This window comes from Budorcas taxicolor, chromosome 12, assembly GCF_023091745.1.
Source record: "Budorcas taxicolor isolate Tak-1 chromosome 12, Takin1.1, whole genome shotgun sequence".
NCBI classification, from domain to species: Eukaryota; Metazoa; Chordata; class Mammalia; order Artiodactyla; family Bovidae; genus Budorcas; species Budorcas taxicolor.
The window spans coordinates 70,036,047-70,056,770 of record NC_068921.1 but is presented as its reverse complement, the minus strand read 5'-3'; the positions used below and the strand labels follow the sequence as shown (position 1 = coordinate 70,056,770).

Here is a 20,724-nt window from a genome sequence, read left to right as displayed (position 1 = left end):
GAAAAACTGCCTACAAAAACAAAAGACATTTTATGAGATGGCTTTGATCACGGAATTGAATTACTGGTTTAAAGGCCTTATATCTTCAATAACTGCTCTCTCTTGTACTTGCTGGACTTTCCAGGTGGCTCAGTGGTAAAGAATCCACCTGCCAATGCAGGAGATGCAGGTTTGATTCCTGGGTCAGGAAGATCTCCTGGGCAAGGAAATGACAACCTGCTCGTGTATTCTTGCCTGAAAAATCCCATGGATGGAGGAGCCTGGTGGGCTACAGTTCGTGGGGTCACAAAATAGTTGGACACAACTTAGTAACTAAACAACAACAACACTGTCCTTGCTAAAGTATGAATTTTACCTTATTTTTACCACTCTTCTCTTTGTAAGTAACCACACCTGGCTTTATCCAAATAAAATAGTGCAGTAAATATTTGTCCTCTGTGGTAATACAATGTATCAGCTCGTGTTTAATCATGTCCACCTCTTTGTGACCCCATGGACTGTAGCCCACCAGCTTCCTCTGTCCATGGAATTCCCCATGCAAGAATAGTGGAGTGGGTTGCTCTTTCCTCCTCCAGGGAATCTTCTTGACCCAGGGATCAAACTCACATCTCTTGCATCTCCGGCACTGACAAGCAAATTCTTCACCACTGAACCACCTGGGAAGCCTGATACAATGCATAATTTAGTTAATCTAGGCTATCTTTCCATGAGAGGTGATTATTTCTATATTGTGAAATGTGCTCACAGTAAAGGGAATCCAGTGAGACAGCTGGAAGGCAGAGGGAGAACCAATTGCCCAGCATGTCACTACTTCAGACAAACCTTGACGTGACTGTGTAGCCACTCCTGCCCCAGGTGTTTCCCATGTTAACTCAGCCTCCCAATCACAGCTGTACCTTTCTCTCACAAACAAGACCTTACAGTAGATAACAGGACACATTGCCAGGCTGAAAGGCCCACCCTCAGCCCCTCTGAAATGGCCTTGAGAAACAGGCACTCTACTATTCCCTGTAAGAACTCTGAGAGGATTGGTACATTACCTGGATGAAATCTTGAAATATCTGGGGCAGCAAGTCATCCATATGCCCAATGTCTTTGGAGAAACGATTTAAAATTCTTCCTGCAAGAACAGGATATGAGAAATTACTCATTTCCTCAGATAGGAAAAAAATTCACAAACAAATCAAAACACTATTTGTTTAAAGTATATGTATTTAGGGACTTCCCTGGTGGTAGTGTCCCCAGTGCAGAGGACATAGGTTTAATCCCTGGTCCAGGAAGATCCCACATGCCACAGAGCAACTAAGCCTGTGCGGCACAACTACTGAAGCCCCTGTGCCTAGAGCCTGAGCTCCACAAGAGAAGCCACTGCAATGAGAAGCGGGAGCACCACAATGAAGAGCAGCCCTGCTTGCTGTAAGTAGAGAAAGCCCGTGTGCAGCAACAAAGACCCAATGCAACTATAAATAAATAAATCTTAAAAAAAAGAAAGACACCTATTAAATATTTAATGTATTGGATTTCCCTAGCGGCTCAGTGGTGAAGAATCCACCTGCCAATGCAGGAGACAAAAGAGATGTAAGCTCAACCTCTGGGACATCAAGATCCCCTGAGAAGGAAATGGCAACCCACTCCAGTGTTCTTGCCCAGGAAATTCCATGAACAGAGGAGCCTGATGGGCTACAGTCCATGGGACCACAAAAGAGTCGAACATGATTTAATGATTAAACAGCAAATTTTATATATTATAAATTCAAATGAAATAAGCTGATGTCTGTGTAAAAGGAAAGAGAAAACAGGATGATACCTAAAGAGAAACAAAAGTACCACCAAATGGCATTGGGTGGGGAGTTGAAACTGAGCCCTGATTTTTAAAAGAATGGGGGACTCTTGTGGCAGTATCAAGAAGGGTTGGTGGATTTCAGAATGTTCCCTCCCTTTAGAGCCATCCCATCTAAGACTCATTCCAAGTGCTAAGTTGGTAAATAAACAGTTGCAAAATACCTAAATCAATCGTAATGTTACACTAACTTTGCTTTAGTTATCATGATTAGTTTTCCCAAGTGATACTCTTTCGGTTCGGTTCAGTTGAGTCACTCAGTCATGTCCGACTCTTTGCGACCCCATGAATCACAGCATGCCAGGCCTCCCTGTCCATCACCAACTCCTGGAGTTCACCCAGACTCACGTCCATCGAGTCAGTGATGCCATCCAGCCATCTCATCCTCTGTCATCACCTTCTCCTCCTGCCCTCAATCCCTCCCAGCACGAGTCTTTTCCAATGAGTCAACTCTTCTCATGAGGTGGCCAAAGTACTGGAGCTTCAGCTTTAGCATCATTCCTTCCAAAGAAATCCCAGGGCTGATCTCCTTGCAGTCCAAGGGACTCTCAAGAGTCTCCTCCAACACTACAGTTTAAAAGCATCAATTCTTCGGCGCTCAGCCTTCTTCACAGTCCAACTCTCACATCCATACATGACCACTGGAAAAACCATAGCCTTGACTAGACGGACCTTAGTCGGCAAAGTAATGTCTCTGCTTTTGAATATGATATCTAGGTTGGTCATAACTTTTCTTCCAAGGAGTAGCATCTTTTAATTTCATGGCTGCAGTCACCATCTGCAGTGATTTTGGAGCCCCAAAAAATAAAGTCTGACACTGTTTCCACTGTTTCCCCATGTATTTCCCATGAAGTGATGGGACTGGATGCCATGATCTTCGTTTTCTGAATGTTGAGCTTTAAGCCAACTTTTTCACTCTCCTCTTTCACTTTCATCAAGAGGCTTTTTAGTTCCTCTTCACTCTCTGCCATAAGGGTGGTGTCATCTGCATACCTGAGGTTATTGATATTTCTCTTGGTAATCTTGATTCCAGCTTGTGTTTCTTCCAGTCTAGCGATACTCTTTAAATCAACATAATTATAACCTCTCTGTAATTTTTTCCCTCCAGATCATTCACAGCACCTCACATTTGGGGAAACTGTGAGTTTTGACCATTTCCAAGTTGTGAGTTTACTACTGGGGTAATAAAGTCATTATTTTCAGAGGTGTACCAGGTGTGACAAACATAGACTTAATGAATAAGCATCTAAGAAGATCAGAGGGATGTAGGCAGGAAAACAAATATATCACTAAATGACTAAGCATCACTTATCATTGATTTTATTTCCCTTTTCAGAATCTACAATAATATATCCACAACAATATATATATATAAATGTTTCAGGATTGTAACATGAGAACTAATTTCTATTAAATATCTAGTATGAACTTAAAACACCACTTGCCACATCAGTAAACAAAGGATTCTGCAGCCATGAGGACTCTGCAGCCACCCCTGCAAGGGCGGTGCACCCTGAGGAGATGGAGGAGGAGAAAGCAGAGGGTACTGGCCCCAGATAGGGGGGTGCACATCAAAGGAACTGCAACAAGGAGGAGCCAATACTGACTCCATGCTGGATCTGTTTCTTTGACCATTGCTGTTCACTGCTTTTGTCAGGAAACCCTGCCCCTCTGCCTCAAAGTTAAACTAAAGTGGCTTTTTTCAGCTCACAGGGGGACAATCTGACCCTCACCATCTGTGAATAGCTGTAGAAAAGAAAAAATTAACAAATTCCCTCTAATTTTGCAAGGTAAATGGCTTTACTTCCTCGCTTCCTCTCCTCTGTGTTCTATAAAAGAACCTGGCATCCAGGCCCCAATAAGATGGTTATTTTGAGACATTAGTCTGCAAAGTTTCCAAATAAAGTCGCTATTTCTTGCTTTAACACATCATCTGTAAGACTTACTGGCGTTGTGAGGCGAGCAGAGCAAGCTTGAACTTGGTAACAAGTAACACTACTCCATGTGGTTCTCTCTTCATGCCATCACATTCCAGAAACAAAGACACCATAAACAGTCTATTACAAATTCTACTTTTGAAAATAAACACAGGGAAAAGTTCAACTTAAGGTACCACCAAAAGAGTAAATAAGTGATGCCCTGAAACCTTTGGGCATATCTTTGCAGCACGTAATTGGGCTTCTATTTCTTGAAAGAAAGAAGTTCTGATAATGGACACAGGATGGGGAGACAAGATATACACTGGTATGTCTGCTGCTCTAGGATTACCGACCTTGAAGATTTAAACTTGGTTCCAAATCCTTGAATAACAAATACATCAGCATCTGGAGAAGCCTACAGGTCATCATCAGCCTGTTGAACTGTGGTCAGGAGCACTCAGGGACTGTGATAACAGAAATTCAGTCCCACTTGATGCTCCCAAATTTATGACCATAGCTTTCACATTAACAGGCAAAGTAGAACGGCTTCACAGCCACAATAGCATGGACTCCTCCAATCACTTCCTTAGTATGGCTTCAAAATATGATGAGATCTGAGTGAGCCTCTGCACCTTACCATCCTGTGCTCCACACAGTGCCTGGACTAAACAACATGTGTTGAATAAATCTGTGCAAGATGCAGCCCTAAACAGTCTTATTTAATCCTCAAACAATAGCCTTGTCAAACAGGAAGGACAGCAGTTATTCCCATTTCACAGAAGAGGAAGTTCCCAGACACTATGTCATTATCCTCACTAAAGTTCATTAGGTACTGCCCGTGTGCTAAATGCTGTGAATGTATTAACCTGCTTAATGCCGAAAAAATCAAGATATTGGTGTGTGAATAATATTCTCATTTTATAGGTAAGAAAATTGAGACACAGAGAAATTAAATAACTTGCACATAACTATTAACATAAATATAACTGGCTATTACTGTTAGTAACTAGCACCAGGACTGAACCCAAGAAGCTGGCTCCAGAGTCCATACTTATAACCATGACAATATCCTGCCTGGAGATTTGCCTCCAGTAGTATCTACCTACTTTGACCTTGATCACACAGCTAGTTGATGACCAGGCAGCTCCTGTCTTCTCTCCAGTCACATCCCTGCCTTGACAGGTCCTGTCAATCATGACCTACAAAAACAAAGCTGCCCTGGGCCTCAACACAAGTCTAACCAACTGAACAGAGTGGGCATATATGCTGATGAACTGTTTGTAGAAACCCAGGTCATGAGACTACCTTCCAAAGCAAGACAGGTCAAAGGCCTCAGAGTGGAGGAAGCAACCACTGGGAAACCTTCAGGGACACTCTTACTTAGTAATGAAGATCCACCTGCTATGTACCACAAGACCTCTTAAATGTAACCAAAACTCCACTGTAAAACTAGAGGGTTGATTTTATTGAAGAGGATGTTTACATTTAACTGATTTTGCATTTAAATTAATTTTCCATTACAATTCAGGTACAATTCAAAATATGAGCACAGGCCAGAGCTCTGTGGTCCCAGAAATGGAGGGGCAATGAAAGAAAGAAACACACAGCCTGTCTCCTGTAGAGATGTTTCTGAAGAAGGTCCTTCCTAGTTAGCTTAACATCATGTAACACGGCCAACGTCCCAACAACTAGTCAAAAACATTTCAACACATTTGCATTGTATATTGGGTATATATAACAAATGGAGTCCTAAATCATCCTGCAAAGTAAACATTAATTTTTTTACAGACATGCATAAGTTGGAATAAAAGCTTATATGCTCCTATATCTAGATTTTTTCCCTACCAAGAAAAGTTATCAATGAAGCTTTTTGTAGAAAATGAAAAAACATGGACAGTGATTTTCTCCTAAGCATATCTTCCATTTTCAAATATGAAAATGTAATCAGGCACTAAATGTGTTAATAAGACATATTCATTGAGAAGCTTCATGTCTGACTTACCTATTGAATTTCTATTGAAGAATAATACCGGAGCTCTCAAAATGCTCTCCAACATTTTGTTGTGCAAAGTTTGTGAAGCATTAGCAAGGACGTAGAATAACAGCAGAGACCTTGTGATGCCAAAAAGGATGGTAGATACAGTTAACCCTGAAATAAAGAAACATCAATCAGCACAAGATCTCTGTCTAATCCTCAACAGTGCTGAAGCATGGTAGGCAGTTTATAAAGATATGATGCATTTAATTCTATAGGTAAAATTTACACAGAAATTTACATACACATAGAATAAATAAAATTTTATATATGCAAATATATATATAGTAAATTCTATAAGAGTTTAATGCTTTCACAAAATACATTTATAAAGAAGAATATAAAAATCAATGTTTCACTCTCACTAAATAGAAATAACACAGGGGTAAAAATATCATCTGTTACCTACAGTTTCATTCTAAACTTTCCTAATTCAATTACAAGTTGTAATAAAAACTCACCAGATTGATAATTGCAAAAAGTAGTTGATCTCTCCACATTTCAAATTTCACTATTTACAACATGTCCCACAATCTAAAAGTGAGGTATGCTTTGGTACCAGCATGTGAATTCACAGGAAATAGGAGAAATGATTTATCATTTCCCTATAATTTACAAGGAAATTTACTTCCATGTAGAGTAGCTTCTTAAGAACCTACTGTATAGCACAGGTAACTCTACTAAATGCTCTGTGGTGACCTAAATGGGAAGGAAATCCAAAGAGAGGATATTGTATCATTGGTTCACTTTTCTGTACCACAGAAACTAACACAACATTGGTGAGTATACTGAAATAAAGATGAATAAAAATTTAAAATATTAAAAATAAAGTAGCTACTCTAGGCCCAAGTAACTTTAAAGAGTATAAAAAGACCATGTTAAGTTGCAAGTGGACAATCTCTTAAATAACTGAATTGTAAGAAACTACAAATTATATTCTGGCAGAGATAATTAACCTAAACAAACAATTAATCTCTCACTAAGTGTTTGATAGAACCCCAAAGCATTTGTAAACAAATATAATCATGCAAATTTATGTTTTATCAATAACATAAATGAACACTACTATGCATATAAAAATTAAAAGAGTCCTCTAAACATCTCTTCAACTCACAATGCTAAATAGAGTTGGGGTAACTTCTGTAATAAACATTCCATCAAGCACTTTTTCCATTCAGCTGACCAGTATTATTTAAATTTTGAAAGCTGCTCAAATTCCTGAATTCCATTAACAGGCCTTTGCCTTAGCCCACCATCCTATATGGATGTGCAACAGAATCCCTTCCTTCTTCTCTAAGCTCTCATTGTCCACCAATTCAGAAGGTAAACTGCGGGTGGATTCAATTTTCTTGACAAGTAATCAACAAAATAAATGCCAGATTTCAATGAGTGGATTTTTACATAACACACTCTTTTCTTTGTACAAGCAAACTTTGACAAGTGTTTTCTGTGAGGATATTAAATTTTTATTTATTTATTTTTTAATTTTATTAGGGTACAGTTGCTTTATACTGTTGTGTTAGTTTCTGCTGTACAATGAAGTTAACCAGCTATATGTATACATATATCCCCTCCCTCTTAGACCTCCCATCCCCCCATCCCTCCCCTCCAGGTCATCACAGAGCACTGAGCTAAGCTCCCTGTGCTATACAGCAGCTTCCCACTAGCTATCTGTTTGACACCTGGTAGTGTATGTATGTCAATCCTAATCTCCCAGTTCATCTTCCCCACCTCCCCACCCCTCGTTGTGTCCACACATCTGTTCTCTACATCTACGACTCCATTCCTGCCCTGTAAATAGGTGTGTATGTACCGTTTTTCTAGATTCCATATATATGCATTAATATAAGTATTTTGTTTGTTTTTCTCTTTTGACTTACTTTACTCTGCATGGTAGACTCTAGGTCCATCCACGTCTCTACAAAGGACCCAATTTCATTACTCTCTATGGATGAGTAATATTCCAGTGTATATATGTACCATAAATGAAGTGAAAAGACAGTCCTGAGAATGGGAGAAAATAACTGCAGACTAAGCAACTGACAGGGATTAATCTCCCCAATATACAAGCAGCTCATGCAGGAAAAAAAAAAATTAAAAATGGGCAGAAGACCTAAATAGACATTTCTTCAAAGAAGACATACAGATGGCCAAGAAGCACATGAAAAGATGGTCAATATCACTATTAGAGAAATGTAGATCAAAACTACAATAAGGTATTACCTCACACCAGTCAGAATGGCCATCATCAAAAAATACACAAACAATAAATGCTAGAGAATGTGGAGAAAAGGCAACCCCCTTGCACTGTTGGTAGGAATGTAAATTGATACAGCCACTATGGGGAACAGTATGGGGGTTCCTTAGAAAACTAAAAATACAACTACTATATGACCCAGCAATCTCACAACTGGGCCTATACCCTGAGAAAACCATAATTCAAAAAGACACATGTACCCCAATATTCATAGCAGCAATATTTACAAAAGCCATGGCATGGAAGCAACCTAAATGTCCATCAACAAATAAATAGATAAAGAAGATATTTAAAATTTTAGGTGAAGATACCCTTTAAGTAGTACATAAAGCGATATATATTCTAAACATTCTTGTGAATAGAGACAATCACGCTAATATTAGTCTGACACACCAAATGTAAAATTAATCACACAGTTGGGGAGAAGACAACACTATGATCTCAAGGTAAGAAAGAGGGGGAATCTAATCCCAGGCCCTGGATTTCCCCTGCTTAGCTTCTCTAGTAATTAGTGAAGCCCAAGAGATGACCAGTGTGGTAAAGGGGAGGTTTGCATACCTGGGAGGGAATAATGCTTTTATCTGGGGCCCATGCTGCCAGAGGATTTCACCCAAGATCAATAAAAGCCAGGGGTTATTTAGACTGAATTGGAACAACCTGAACCACAGGGTGGGGATTCATTTCTCATCCCCTTACCCATCCATATAGAGATAAAAGATTTAGCTAAAGCAATCTATTTAATAGACAATAGCCATGTATTTGCCAGGGGCTTATTTTCTGAATGTGCAATCCTGGTTTAACTACCAAAATCCAGTACAGAGCAAATTAAGAGTCTTTATTCAACCTCTTTTCTTCAAGTAGATCTTTAAAATAATTACTCTAATTAATTCACAGAGTAAATGAGACTAAGACAATCAGTTAAGACATTGCTAAATTACTTTGGAAGCCCTAGTTTATCACACAGACTCATTATAAACACCTTAGACTCTGCTATAATGGAGCAGATGACACAACTTTACCTGAATAAACTCCTAAGAACCAGTACAGCACAAACATTACATCTGCAGCTTCTTCTACATATGTCCCTAAATACAGGCCACTTTGTACATTCGCCCTATGGAACAGGGAAGAAAAAATATTACACTATAGATTATACGTAAAATTTACACAAATATCAAACAATTTACTTCAATTCAAGAAATGTATTTTATGCTGCAAAGCATTTCCCAGCTCACAAGGCCCTCTGTGTGTCTTCCTTTTAAAAATCTGAAACACGACTTTCAGTTTTCAAAACTGTCTGTGAAGACAGACTTAGAAAAGGAACTTATGGTTGCCGAGGAGAAGGATAGTTAGAGAGTTTGGATGCTCATGCACACACTGCTGGATTTAAAACAAGTAACCAACAAGGGCTTATTGTATAGCACATGGAACTCTGCCCAGTGTTATGTGGCAGCCTGGATGTGAGTGGGGTTTGGGGGAGAAAGGATACATGCATATGTATGGCTGAGTCCCTTTGAAGTTCATCTGAAATTATCACAACATTGTTGATCAGCTATATTCCAATATAATATTAAATGTTCAAAAAAAGAAAAAAAAAACTTTCTGTGAAGCTGCTAAAAGGAGGGACATGGGAGAGATCATGGGGGATCACACGCCACCCACAGGAACTTTCATCTTTCTTCAGGGAAACTATATGAGGGTCAGTCCCCCTGACTCTGTGGGAAAGTGAGGCTTCAAGTAGACTTTCAGCACTTTCAGTCAGACCAGGAATCACTCACCAGTTTAAAAGCCACCAATCCTGCAGGACGTAGGCAACCTGGAGCAGGAAACAGCAGTCACTCAGACACAGACATCACTGAGCCTCACACCCTGCTCACCAGGATGGGGGATGGAAAAGCTCCAGAACACAGAGATGGTCCTTCCGGCTCAGGTTTTCACCAAGCCCCCTCCCCAGATGACCACAGGTCAGAGGAGGGCAACTTACAAGTTAATATCTTTAAAAGAAATCCCCTTTTCCCTAGAAGGCTTTGCTCCCCAAATATAATGTATGTCAATGCAAATCCAAGTGGACTGCAAAAGGCAGTAATAACAGTACAAATGTTGGGATTTTTCAAAGCAAAAAGCTTGACAGGTACAGTGATGGTCAGTTCCGGTGTCAGCTTGGCTGGGCCAGTCTCCAGTGATTCAACCAAACACTCGTCTAGATGTTGCTGTGAAGGTAGTTTGTGGATGTGGCTCACATCCATCATCAGAAGTTAAGTAGAGGAGACCATCCTCAACACTGTGGCGGCCTCATCCACTCAGGCAAAGGCCCCAAGAGCAAAACCTGAGGCCTCCTGGAGGAGGAAGAAATTCTGCCTCAAGACAGCAGGGTCAGCTCCTGACTGAGGTTCCAGCCTGCAGGCCTGCCTTTCTGATTTCACATTCACCAAGCTAGATCCCACAACCTCATGAGCTAATTCATTGAGATAAATCTCTTAATACACAAAAATAATCATAAAATACAGTATAAATAGTATGCAAATATCAACCTTTACGTACCTGAGCTGCGATGTTTACCAGAATAAGGAAGATGATGACAGGCCAGGGAGCACCAGCTGTGAAGTAACTTGCATAGGTCTTAAACTCTACTTTTCCTTCCAATTGGTCCTCTAGAGGTAGTGTAACCTGTATGTTCTCAGTCTGGAAAGGAAACATGGCAGTGAGAGATGAAATTTTATATAATGAACCCCAAATTTCAAGAGTTCAACACTGCCCTCCACTGCAAAACTGTGGGGAAACAGACACATCACATGCACTGGCAGGAGCGCAGGATGGTCCATCTCCTATGGAAAAGGGTATGGGAATATCTGGGCAAACCACATATACGTTTACTCCTGGACACAGCCATCCCACTCCTAGGACTCTATTAAAAATAAAAGAACATTTGCACGAGGTTATTCACTGTTGGGTAGCTTTGCTTAAAACAGATCGTGACTCTCAGCACACATACAACAAAATCAATTAATGTATAAACGCAGAAGTTTGCTCTAAAATAACACACAAAATGATACGGAGCTAATATATCCCTCTAGATGACTTGTGTCACTCAATGATAGAAACAGAAAACACAGGCTCAAAATACTAGCCAAATACAGTGAACTGAGATCACAGAGAGGGCTGGAGCAATCAGTTTGGATAGCACATTGCACATGTATGATCTGAGTCTATTTGGTTCTGAAATTTCAGAGTGATTCTTGAGTCTAGAAAGTGAAGAGCTAATCCAAGTAATTATCAGAGTCATCCAGGCTCCTGGATTTGGATATTGAAGGTTTGGATATCAAAGACTATCTGTGTATTTTAAGGGAGATCTAGTACATTTCTGCATTTCTGTCTGGAGGACTTAGAATGCATTACAGAGTCACGGGAGCCTAAAATGTCCTACTCTATCCTGGCCACTGGGATCCAAGGTCGATAAGATGTGGTTCTTGGTCTTGAAGGGTAAGGAGGACAGGAACTAACACCGAAGTGTCTACCGTGCGTCAAGTCCTTTGCACACATTACCTCTGACCTATCACAAACTATCTGACACCGAGGTAAAATACTACCATTAGTCATATGCAGTGCTAGAACATTCCAACATGCAGGATAAGTAGATGATTTACTGTGGCAAGAGCAGGACTGAGTCTAAGGCAGTCTTCACATAAAGCTTCTGGATGCATAAGGGAAGTTGGGAGCCATGAAAGCAAGTAGGACATAACCATGGTAAACTGAAGAGTTCTCAATCAGTGTGAGCCACATGTACCCAGAAATGCACAGCAGTGCACCCACTGCTGTCCTCCATAAGATTTTCCAACTACACCCAAAGGAGAACCACTAACAGGCTTGCTCCCTTCATGCTTTTCCATGAATTCCATGGAATAAGACTTTGGGAACTTTGGGGTCTACTTTGGGAAAAATGAAGATATCATATCATTAGAGAAGCAGACTGAAGGTCCATGAGGCCACCAACAGCAGAAAGACCAGGGCACACTGATGGATAGAAACTTACATCTTGGTCTTCTGGAGCCGCATCTTTCAATGAGGGTCTATGAGACTGTAGAGACTGACCCAAAGACTTGGAGATCAGAGTGGGAGTTCCTGGAACTGGAGATGGTTCAGATTGCTTATTCCCCTTGTCAAAAAGGGAAAGAATATCTACCCTAGATTTCAGGAACTCAGAGTAAGTTCCCCTTTTCACTGTTTTGCCCTAAAAAAAAAAAAAAAAAAAAAAAAAATTGAAAGGAATTAATTTATATTTGATAATATTAAAACAACCTAAATACGAATCAAGAAAAATTATGTGGCCTTAAACTATGGTTTTAGTCAAAAAAAGAAAAAAAAATGATCCCTGAATTCTTGTTGAAAAATCTAGTCCAGTCAACTCAGTATAGAACTGAGCATTGTGTTCTCTGTCAAACCCTGTGTTAGGTGCTGGGGGATATGAAAGAAACATGTGCTCATGTGTTTAAAATGCAGGCCATTGACATAAGTACCCTGGGCACTTAGGGAAGCAAAAAGCTCAGAGGTTGGTGGGAGGATCAGTACAATCTCTACAGACAACATGGGAATTGAGAGAAGCCTCCCTGGTGGCTCAGACAGTAGAGAATCTGCCTGCAATGCAGGAGACCTGGGTTCGATCCCTGGGTTGGGAAGATCCCCTGGAAGAGGGCACAGCAATCCATTCCAGTGTTCTTGCCTGGGAAATCCCAAGGACAGAGGATCCATGGGGTCACAAAGAGTCAGACATGACTGAGTGACTAAGCACATATAGCACATCACGTGACAAGCAGAATTTCTTTAAAAAAGTCAATTGGGGAGGATATTTCAGGAAAGAAATTGAAACTTAACCCAGAGGTGGGGACCAGCATATCTGCATACAGGTAAGAGTCACTCATAAAATTTTCACTGACCACTGTCACTGTGCCCGGCTGGGATAATAGGAACCAGCCCCAGACAGAGGCCTCTCCTTGGTCTCTACAACTGTCCCCAGACACTCAGCAAGTTCCCAACTGAAAATTCAATATTCCACCTTTTAAAATAATTAAACAAGGAGGCCATGGGGCTGGGGTGGCTCTAAAGCCTTGGCAGTCTGTGTCCACAAACCAAAACCTAAGCCAGAATCAGTGCACTCAGATCCAAGAAAAAAAAATTAAGACCAACCAACCACAAGCAGCCAACCAGCCTTCCCCCAAACAGGCAACTGCTTAAGCTACAGCCAATCTCATCATCAATTAGAGCTTAAGCTACTGCCAATCAATCTTTGAACACATGTGACAGATCCTTGCACAGTTTCCCTCCCTTACAAAGTCATATAAAATAATGTGCAGATGTTTCACTATTTTCTGATCCCTAAGCAAGACACACCTGAATCACTCAGTGGCAAACAAAACATTAGGAAAAAAATCCCAGGATGCAAAACTCATCAAATGCAAGCAGCTCTGGTTAACACTGGTCAGAGAGAAGATGACTCAGGACCCTATTTGGGACCCCTCTCACCCTATCCCCTGAGGTGAGCCAATGGGAGAAACGCAGTGAAGCATCTGGGTACCATCTGATACTGCAGAACTAGAAACGTATGTAGGATATAGCATGTCTTGTTCCACTTGGGAGGCAAAATGCATACACCTCTTTAAGGAAATTAGTGCTCACGATTTGATATCTGTAATATACACAATGAAATGACTCGTAGTACAAAGACAGCAATTTCACTCAGCAGCCAAGCACTGACAATTCCAAGGGGACAAGGGGGCAGCCACCCCCCTCTGCTGTGAGAGACGGACCAGACAAACAGTAAGGATGGACCCCAACTCATGCAGGGGTATTCACTGGTGGACAAATAGTTGTTTTGTTAGTAGTAAAATTGGGGATAGTGTCCTCAAAGGAAGCAATAAGGGGACCCTAAAACATCTAGGGATGGAATAAATAGGTTATTCTCCTGCCCACTGATCCTGTGCTCATAACACTGTCAACACTGGGATTTGCACACTAGAATTGCACTTTCTGCACATGAAATCAACAGCCCTCAAGCTCAAAAATCCTTAACCACCACCCCCTTCCCATTCCTAGAAGAGCAGGTAGGAGTCAACACATGGAACTGCTTCCAGAGAGGCAGAAGGTCTGCATTCTAATCATCTTTCTTAGAGGAGAAATTCATTTCTTAAGTCAGGAATTTGACCAAGGGCCTGTGGAACAGTCAGGGGTTAATGACAAAGGTGCTGAGACACAGAGGCAAACAAGCCAAGGAGTGAAGCATCAAATGACCTCTAAGTCTGAACACTTCTCACTACTCTCCACCCCACCCCCAGCCATGCTAGGGGTTGGATGATGCCCCCTCATCAAATAGATAAGTTCAAACATGACACCTGTGAACATGACCTTATTTGGAAGCAGGGTCTTTGCAGATGTAATCAAGTTAAGATGAGGTCACTCTGGAGGAGGGTGACCCTACATCCAATATAGCTGAGGTTCTTATGAGACTCAGACAAACACGGGGACAATAACCCTGTGACATCAGAGGCAGAGACCACAGTGGTGCAGCTGGAAGCCAAGGAACACCAAGGAAGGCCGGTGAAATAGGCTGGAGGAAAGGATTCTCCCCTGGAGAGCACGGCCCTGCCAGCACCTGGATTTGGGACTTGTAGCCTCCAGAACAGGGAGACGATAAACTTCTGCTGTTTTGATGTCACCCAGTTTGCGGTACTTGGTTGCGGCAGCTCTAGAAACTGATACTTTAGCCCAAGACCACACTTCTGTCTCCTCAGCTTTACTAAGATTCCTAATTACTTCTTCTGTCACCCCTCCAGTGACCATCAGAGGAATCTTTCAAACCCACATCAGACCACATCCCTCCTCTGCTCTAGACCATCCGATGGCTTCCATCCCACAACCGCCCATTGTCCACAGCTCAGAGACCAGCTCCCTCCAATCCCCTGCTCACTCTCCTCAGACAACGCCGGTCTTCCTGACGTTCCTCCAACCTGCCAGGTCAGCTCCTTCCTTAGGACCCCCTGCCTCAGACCCCCTCCCCCAGGTGGCCCCCGCCTTCATGTCACTCAGACCCCGTGAGGCAGCAGCTCCTCAGGGAGGCAGCCAGGATGTCAGCCCACCTCTCTGTGTCACATCCTCCCCATAAGAACAGGAGCCCCGTGAGGGCAGGGCCTTGTCTTCCTGCTGCACAGGCTCCCACACGTATCAGGCACATAGAGACCTGGGCAGGGAGACCAGCAACTGGAGACATCAGCAGAGAGGGCATCTCTGACCCGGGTGTTCAGCTACCCAACCTCACTTCTCGTGTTGATGGAAGATGCTCTTTAGGCAAACTATGTATAACAATCACTTAGATACAATCAGATGTTAGTATCTCTAATTTCTGAGTGATACATTTTGACTTAAGTTGTGAAAGAGAAAAATAAAAACTTCTAAACAAAACTGAACAGATTTCATCAAAACAGTGACGATTTAGTAATACTGTTGCACTTTTTATATACTTTAGGGTTTATGTGGCTTACAGTGTAGTAGTGCCATTTTTGGACTTCCCAGGTGGTGCCAGTGGTAAAGAACCTGACTGCCAATGAGACAAGATTCGATAGCAAGAGACTCAGGTTTGATCCCTGAGTCAGGAAGATCCCCTGAAGGAGGCCATGGCCACCCGCTCCAGTATTGTTGCCTGGAGATTCCCAGGGACAGGAGCCTTGGGGGTTACAGGGCTTTGGTTTCATCCTCCAAGGCATGACCACCACCTGCTCTGAGAAGGGGGTGTTTACCATGAATCCAAGGAGAATGACCTGCAGGGAGGTCTGTTCTTCAACACACCTGAGAGGAAAGCAATTCCCCAGACTTCTAGAAACTACTTACATCTTTCAGTATCAGAATCTGACTTGCATCTTCTAGGTACTGCAACTGATGAGTAACTAAGATTGTGATTTTCTCCTTCAAGGCCTGACGAATACACCTACAAACGCAAAAGGCACAGTATGCAAACGCACATTAATGGGGTGCTTCAAACTGGAAACTTACATTTTGAAAAAATAAGACAAAGACTACTTGGTAGTCAAAAATCTGCAGTTTAAATACCAAATCAATACTAAAAATTAAACATAAATCAATTAATCTGATTAGGTTCTTAACATTTACCCCCAGTAAATTTGAACCTAACTCTGACTATGCCAAAGCCTTTGACTGTGTGGATCACAATAAACTGTGGAGGGAGAGGGTGGGATGATTTGGGAGAATGGCATTGAAACATGTATACTATCATGTAAGAAACAAAGTGCCAGTCTATGTTCGATACAGGATACAGGATGCTTGGGGCTGGTGCATGGGGATGATCCAGAGAGATGATATGGGGTGGGAGGTGGGAGGGGGATTCAGGATTGGGAGCTTGTATACACCCGTGGTGGATTCATGTCAATGTATGGCAAAACCAATACAGTGTTGTAAAGTAAAATAAAGTAAAAATTTAAAAAAAGAAAATTCTGAAAGAGATGGGAATACCAGACCACCTGACCTGCCTCTTGAGAAACCTGTATGCAGGTCAGGAAGCAACAGTTAGAACTGGACATGGAACCACAGACTGGTTCCAAATAGGAAAAGGAGTACGTCAAGGCTGTATATTGACACCCTGCTTATTTAACTTATATGCAGAGTACATCATGAGAAATGCCAGGTTGGATGACGGACAAGCTGCAATCAAGATTGCCAGGAGAGAAATATCAATAACCTCAGATATGCAGATGACACCACCCTTATGGCAGAAAGTGAAGAAGAACTAAAGGGCCTCTTGATGAACGTGAAAGAGGAGAGTGAAAAAGTTGGCTTAAAGCTCAACATTCAGAAAACGAAGATCATGGCATCTGGTCCCATCACTTCATGGGAAATAGATGGGGAAATAGTGGAAACAGTGGCTATTTGGGGGGCTCCAAAATCACTGCAGATGGTGACTGCAGCCATGAAATTAAAAGACGCTTACTCCTTGGAAGAAAAGTTATGACCAACCTAGACAGCATATTAAAAAGCGGAGACATGACTTTGTCAACAAAGGTCCATCTAGTAAAGGCTATGGTTTTTCCAGTGGTCATGTATGGATGTGAGAGTTGGACTATAAAGAAAGCTGAGAGTCAAAGAATTGATGGCTATTGAACTGTGGTGTTGGAGAAGACTCTTGAGAGTCCCTTGGACTGCAAGAAGATCAGTCCTGAGTGTTCACTGGCAGGACTGATTTTGAAGCTGAAACTCCAATACTTTGGCCACCTGATGTGAAGAGCTGACTCATTTGAAAAGACCCTGATGCTGGGAAAGATTGAGGGCAGGAGGAGAAGGGGATGACAGAGGATGAGATGGTTGGATGGCATCACCAACTCCATGGCCGTGAGTTTCAGTGAACTCTGGGAGTTGGTGATGGACAGGGAGACCTGGCGTGCTGCAGTTCATCAGGTTGCAAAGAGTCGGACATGACTGTGTGACTGAACTGAACTGAAAAACTTCTAAGCAGTAGTTCAATTAAGGAGGCACCAACAGCTAAGTTTTTTTTTTCTAAAACTCAGCTTAACAATTATTTACATGTTTCATAAAGAAAAACAACTAATACTGAGAGTCCTAAATTTGACCAAACTAAAATACTATTTCATTGCTATGTGGGAATGAGAGAAGAGGGATCTATGTCATATAAAAATGTGTACATTCTAGGGCAACTTTCTACATGATTATAATCAATGATGTAAATATTAGCACGGAAAAACTAATAGATTCTCTGTAATCTTTGCCACAGTGCATTTGCTAGACACTTGTTCCCAAAGAACATTAGACAGAAACGTGGCCTAGCGTGACCTCCATCAGTCTCTGCAACATTCCCAGTCCCAATCAGGAAGCAAGACTTCTTTCATTAGGACTGAACACTTTCCAAACATGAAAATAAAAGAACAGAACCCAAAGGGCCCAAATCAAAATGGAAATCATCCAACAGCCCAGAGCACCTATCAGTTCTCTATAGTCAAGACCCCCTTCACTATTCAACCTTAAATTTTTTTCACAGAAAGAAAAAATTACGACTGCTCCTACCTTTTAAAAGCAGACCCCTAGGAACTCAGCCCCAGTCTCACCCCACAGGGTCCACAAGCCCTCTAGGGAAGCGAGTGTCCAGGTCTGGCGCCCTGGTGACCATGGGCAGGGCTCCAGGCAGGTACTCTGGAAACCTGAGCCCCTCGCAGAGCAAATCTCAGGAGCATGGGCCACAGCTCAGCCTGTGAATGAGTCAGATGGAGAATCTGGAGGCAGCAGGCTGCAGCTCAGTCCCTCTCGTGAGCCTGACGATGTCAGACGAGCAACTAAACCTCATTTTCTTCATCTCAGAACGTCAATGACAACTTCATCCACACGTTCTGAGAAATCAAACCACCAACACACTCAGTAAACGTCAGCCCCCTTCTCCGCTCTTCCCTAACCACAAGTGGCCCTGTGCTTTGGACTCAGGACAGAAAAGTCCTAAGGAGACACTCTGGACACTGGGTCTGTGATCAGAATCAGGACCCCAGGACATAGACACACAAACCATTGTTTCATTAAGTCCAAAAGGATTCATTTTTACCCTTTAACATGTGTTAGTTCAGTGTTCATACTAAGTTTCTTGACTAACACTTTTTTCAGATTTAGTTCTAAAGCTTTTAAATATATATTTTTTCTCCTTAATTCATAATTACCTGCCAGTAGTCTAGGAAGGCATATGTTAATTAAATATAATGGGCTGTAAAGTCCAAAATAGACCAACACAAAAGTTTTAAATTGTTTTCTTCTTAACATTCCATCACAGATGAGGTAACATAAATAATTACAACAAAGTCATTAGTTGATGCCTTTGAATTTTTCCTAGATAATACTTTTATCCAAATCATTAGGAAAATACACTATTTTCCAAGTTTTTAGAGTAAAGATTTCCAAGTCATGCCATAGAAATTACTGAGCAGCAACCAGTTGTTTAACTGTTATTCCTATATAAAGGCTGTGTTAATCCTATAATCCCACAGATAATCCTATATAAGGGCTGTCCCTGACAGCTCAGCTGGTAAAGAATCCGCCTGCAATGCAGGAGACTCTAGCTCAATTCCTGGGTTGGGAAGATATGCTGGAGAAGGGATAGACTACCCACACCAGTATTGCTGGGATTCCCCTGTAGCTCAGCTGCTAAAGAATCCGCCTGCAATGCAAGAGACTGGATTCAATTCCTGGGTTGGGAAGATCCCTTGGAGAAGGGAAAGGCCAGACACATCAATATTCTGGCCTGGAGAATTCCATTGACTGTATAGTCGTGAAGTCACAAAGAGTGGGACATGACTGAGAGACTTTCACTTTTCTGGGGAGACACGGGAGCCCTGAGACTCTCTGGGGAAACATCCTGGAAGAAGACACAACAAGTGCAGGGGTTCTGGGACAGAACATGCTGGGCTGAGGCGCCTTCCTGCATTCACAGCTTGGAGGCAGGTGGGGGGACTCATAAATGGTCAAGGGCACCCAGGGAGGGCTGTGGGAAGACAGAGGGGCACTGGCTCCCCCTGGAGGAGTGGGAGGGAACGGCAGGTCCCACCTTCTCTCTGGGTCCTGTGCACTGCTCCCTGGCTCTGGGACAGAGGGACCAGTGTGCACAGACAGACGGGGTGAGAAAGGACCCCACAGAGTCCGCACAGCCAGACACCAAGTGGGGGTGGAGCTGGAAAGGCTGAAGGGGGCAGACGGCAAGGAAGCCTGTTCTCTGTCTGAGGACCTGGAGCTGCTTCCCGAATGTGAAGAGGGGTCTGAGAAGGGCTGGAGCAGGAGGGTGAGCTGTGTAGACAGCAGCGTGGGAGTCTGATCAGGACAGACCTGAAGACTTGATAATGCAGGAGGCAGGGGTGTGGGATGTGGGGCTGAACCAGGACAGGATCCACAGCTGGACACAGGTGAGACAGCATCAGTTCACCTAAGGCCCCTCACCTTCTGTGGGTGACAGAACCCATTTAATATTCACAGCATAAACTGTAAAACTGACAAACCTTAATGACCTTCCTTCATGACTGAAGGAATCTGCTAATCGTAAGTAGAAGTGTGATTCATTCACTTTTAATACAGAACCCTTCACATGACTAAGCTTCCACGTGACCACCATCTCTCACAGCATATTGTTCCGTCCAGTTCTCTAGCTTGAGAACACTCTCCAGCTGCTGCTGAGTGATTTCCTAAATTGCTTTCATGCTCTCTGCTTTTGCTTTAAATCACCCTAGAGAATGTGGTTCTGATTAGCAAACAACTGTCTTAAGCCTGCTTCTCTCAAGTATATATCCAAAGTTGTACACCCAAAGTATTTGAGAGGATTTTATAAATATCTCGTGTTCAAAAAAGAACTCAGGAGAACTTCTGTGATCAGCACACTGTACTTCACTCCAATTACCTTCCCCTGTGACATGGATGCAACAGCCAGTAGGATCTGTTCCTTCCCTGATGGGGAACTTGTGCAGATGTTCACAAGATGGGATGACACACATTTGTGAGTTCAAGGTAGGATCCTGGGAATAAAGAGGCTGAGATACTCACGATGCCAGGAGGGTGGGGGTAGGGAATCACTGTCACAGCACTAGCTCCTGTCTTTGAACTCATGACAAGACACAGGCACTTCTCTAAGGAAAAA

General features: G+C 42.4%; 1 protein-coding gene across 1 annotated transcript in view; it reads right to left on the bottom strand.

Annotated features, from left to right (window-relative positions):
- The window catches only part of LOC128057513 (ATP-binding cassette sub-family C member 4-like), a 154,879-nt gene that overhangs the window by 81,766 nt on the left and 52,389 nt on the right, over positions 1-20,724 (bottom strand). The window contains exons 13-19 of the mRNA XM_052649943.1: positions 15,927-16,023; positions 12,082-12,279; positions 10,593-10,733; positions 9,830-9,867; positions 9,071-9,165; positions 5,762-5,908; positions 1,041-1,120 (exon numbers count right to left, since the gene is read on the bottom strand). Of these exons, the coding sequence (XP_052505903.1) occupies positions 1,041-1,120; positions 5,762-5,908; positions 9,071-9,165; positions 9,830-9,867; positions 10,593-10,733; positions 12,082-12,279; positions 15,927-16,023 (796 nt within the window). The remainder of the gene's footprint in view (positions 1-1,040; positions 1,121-5,761; positions 5,909-9,070; positions 9,166-9,829; positions 9,868-10,592; positions 10,734-12,081; positions 12,280-15,926; positions 16,024-20,724) is intronic.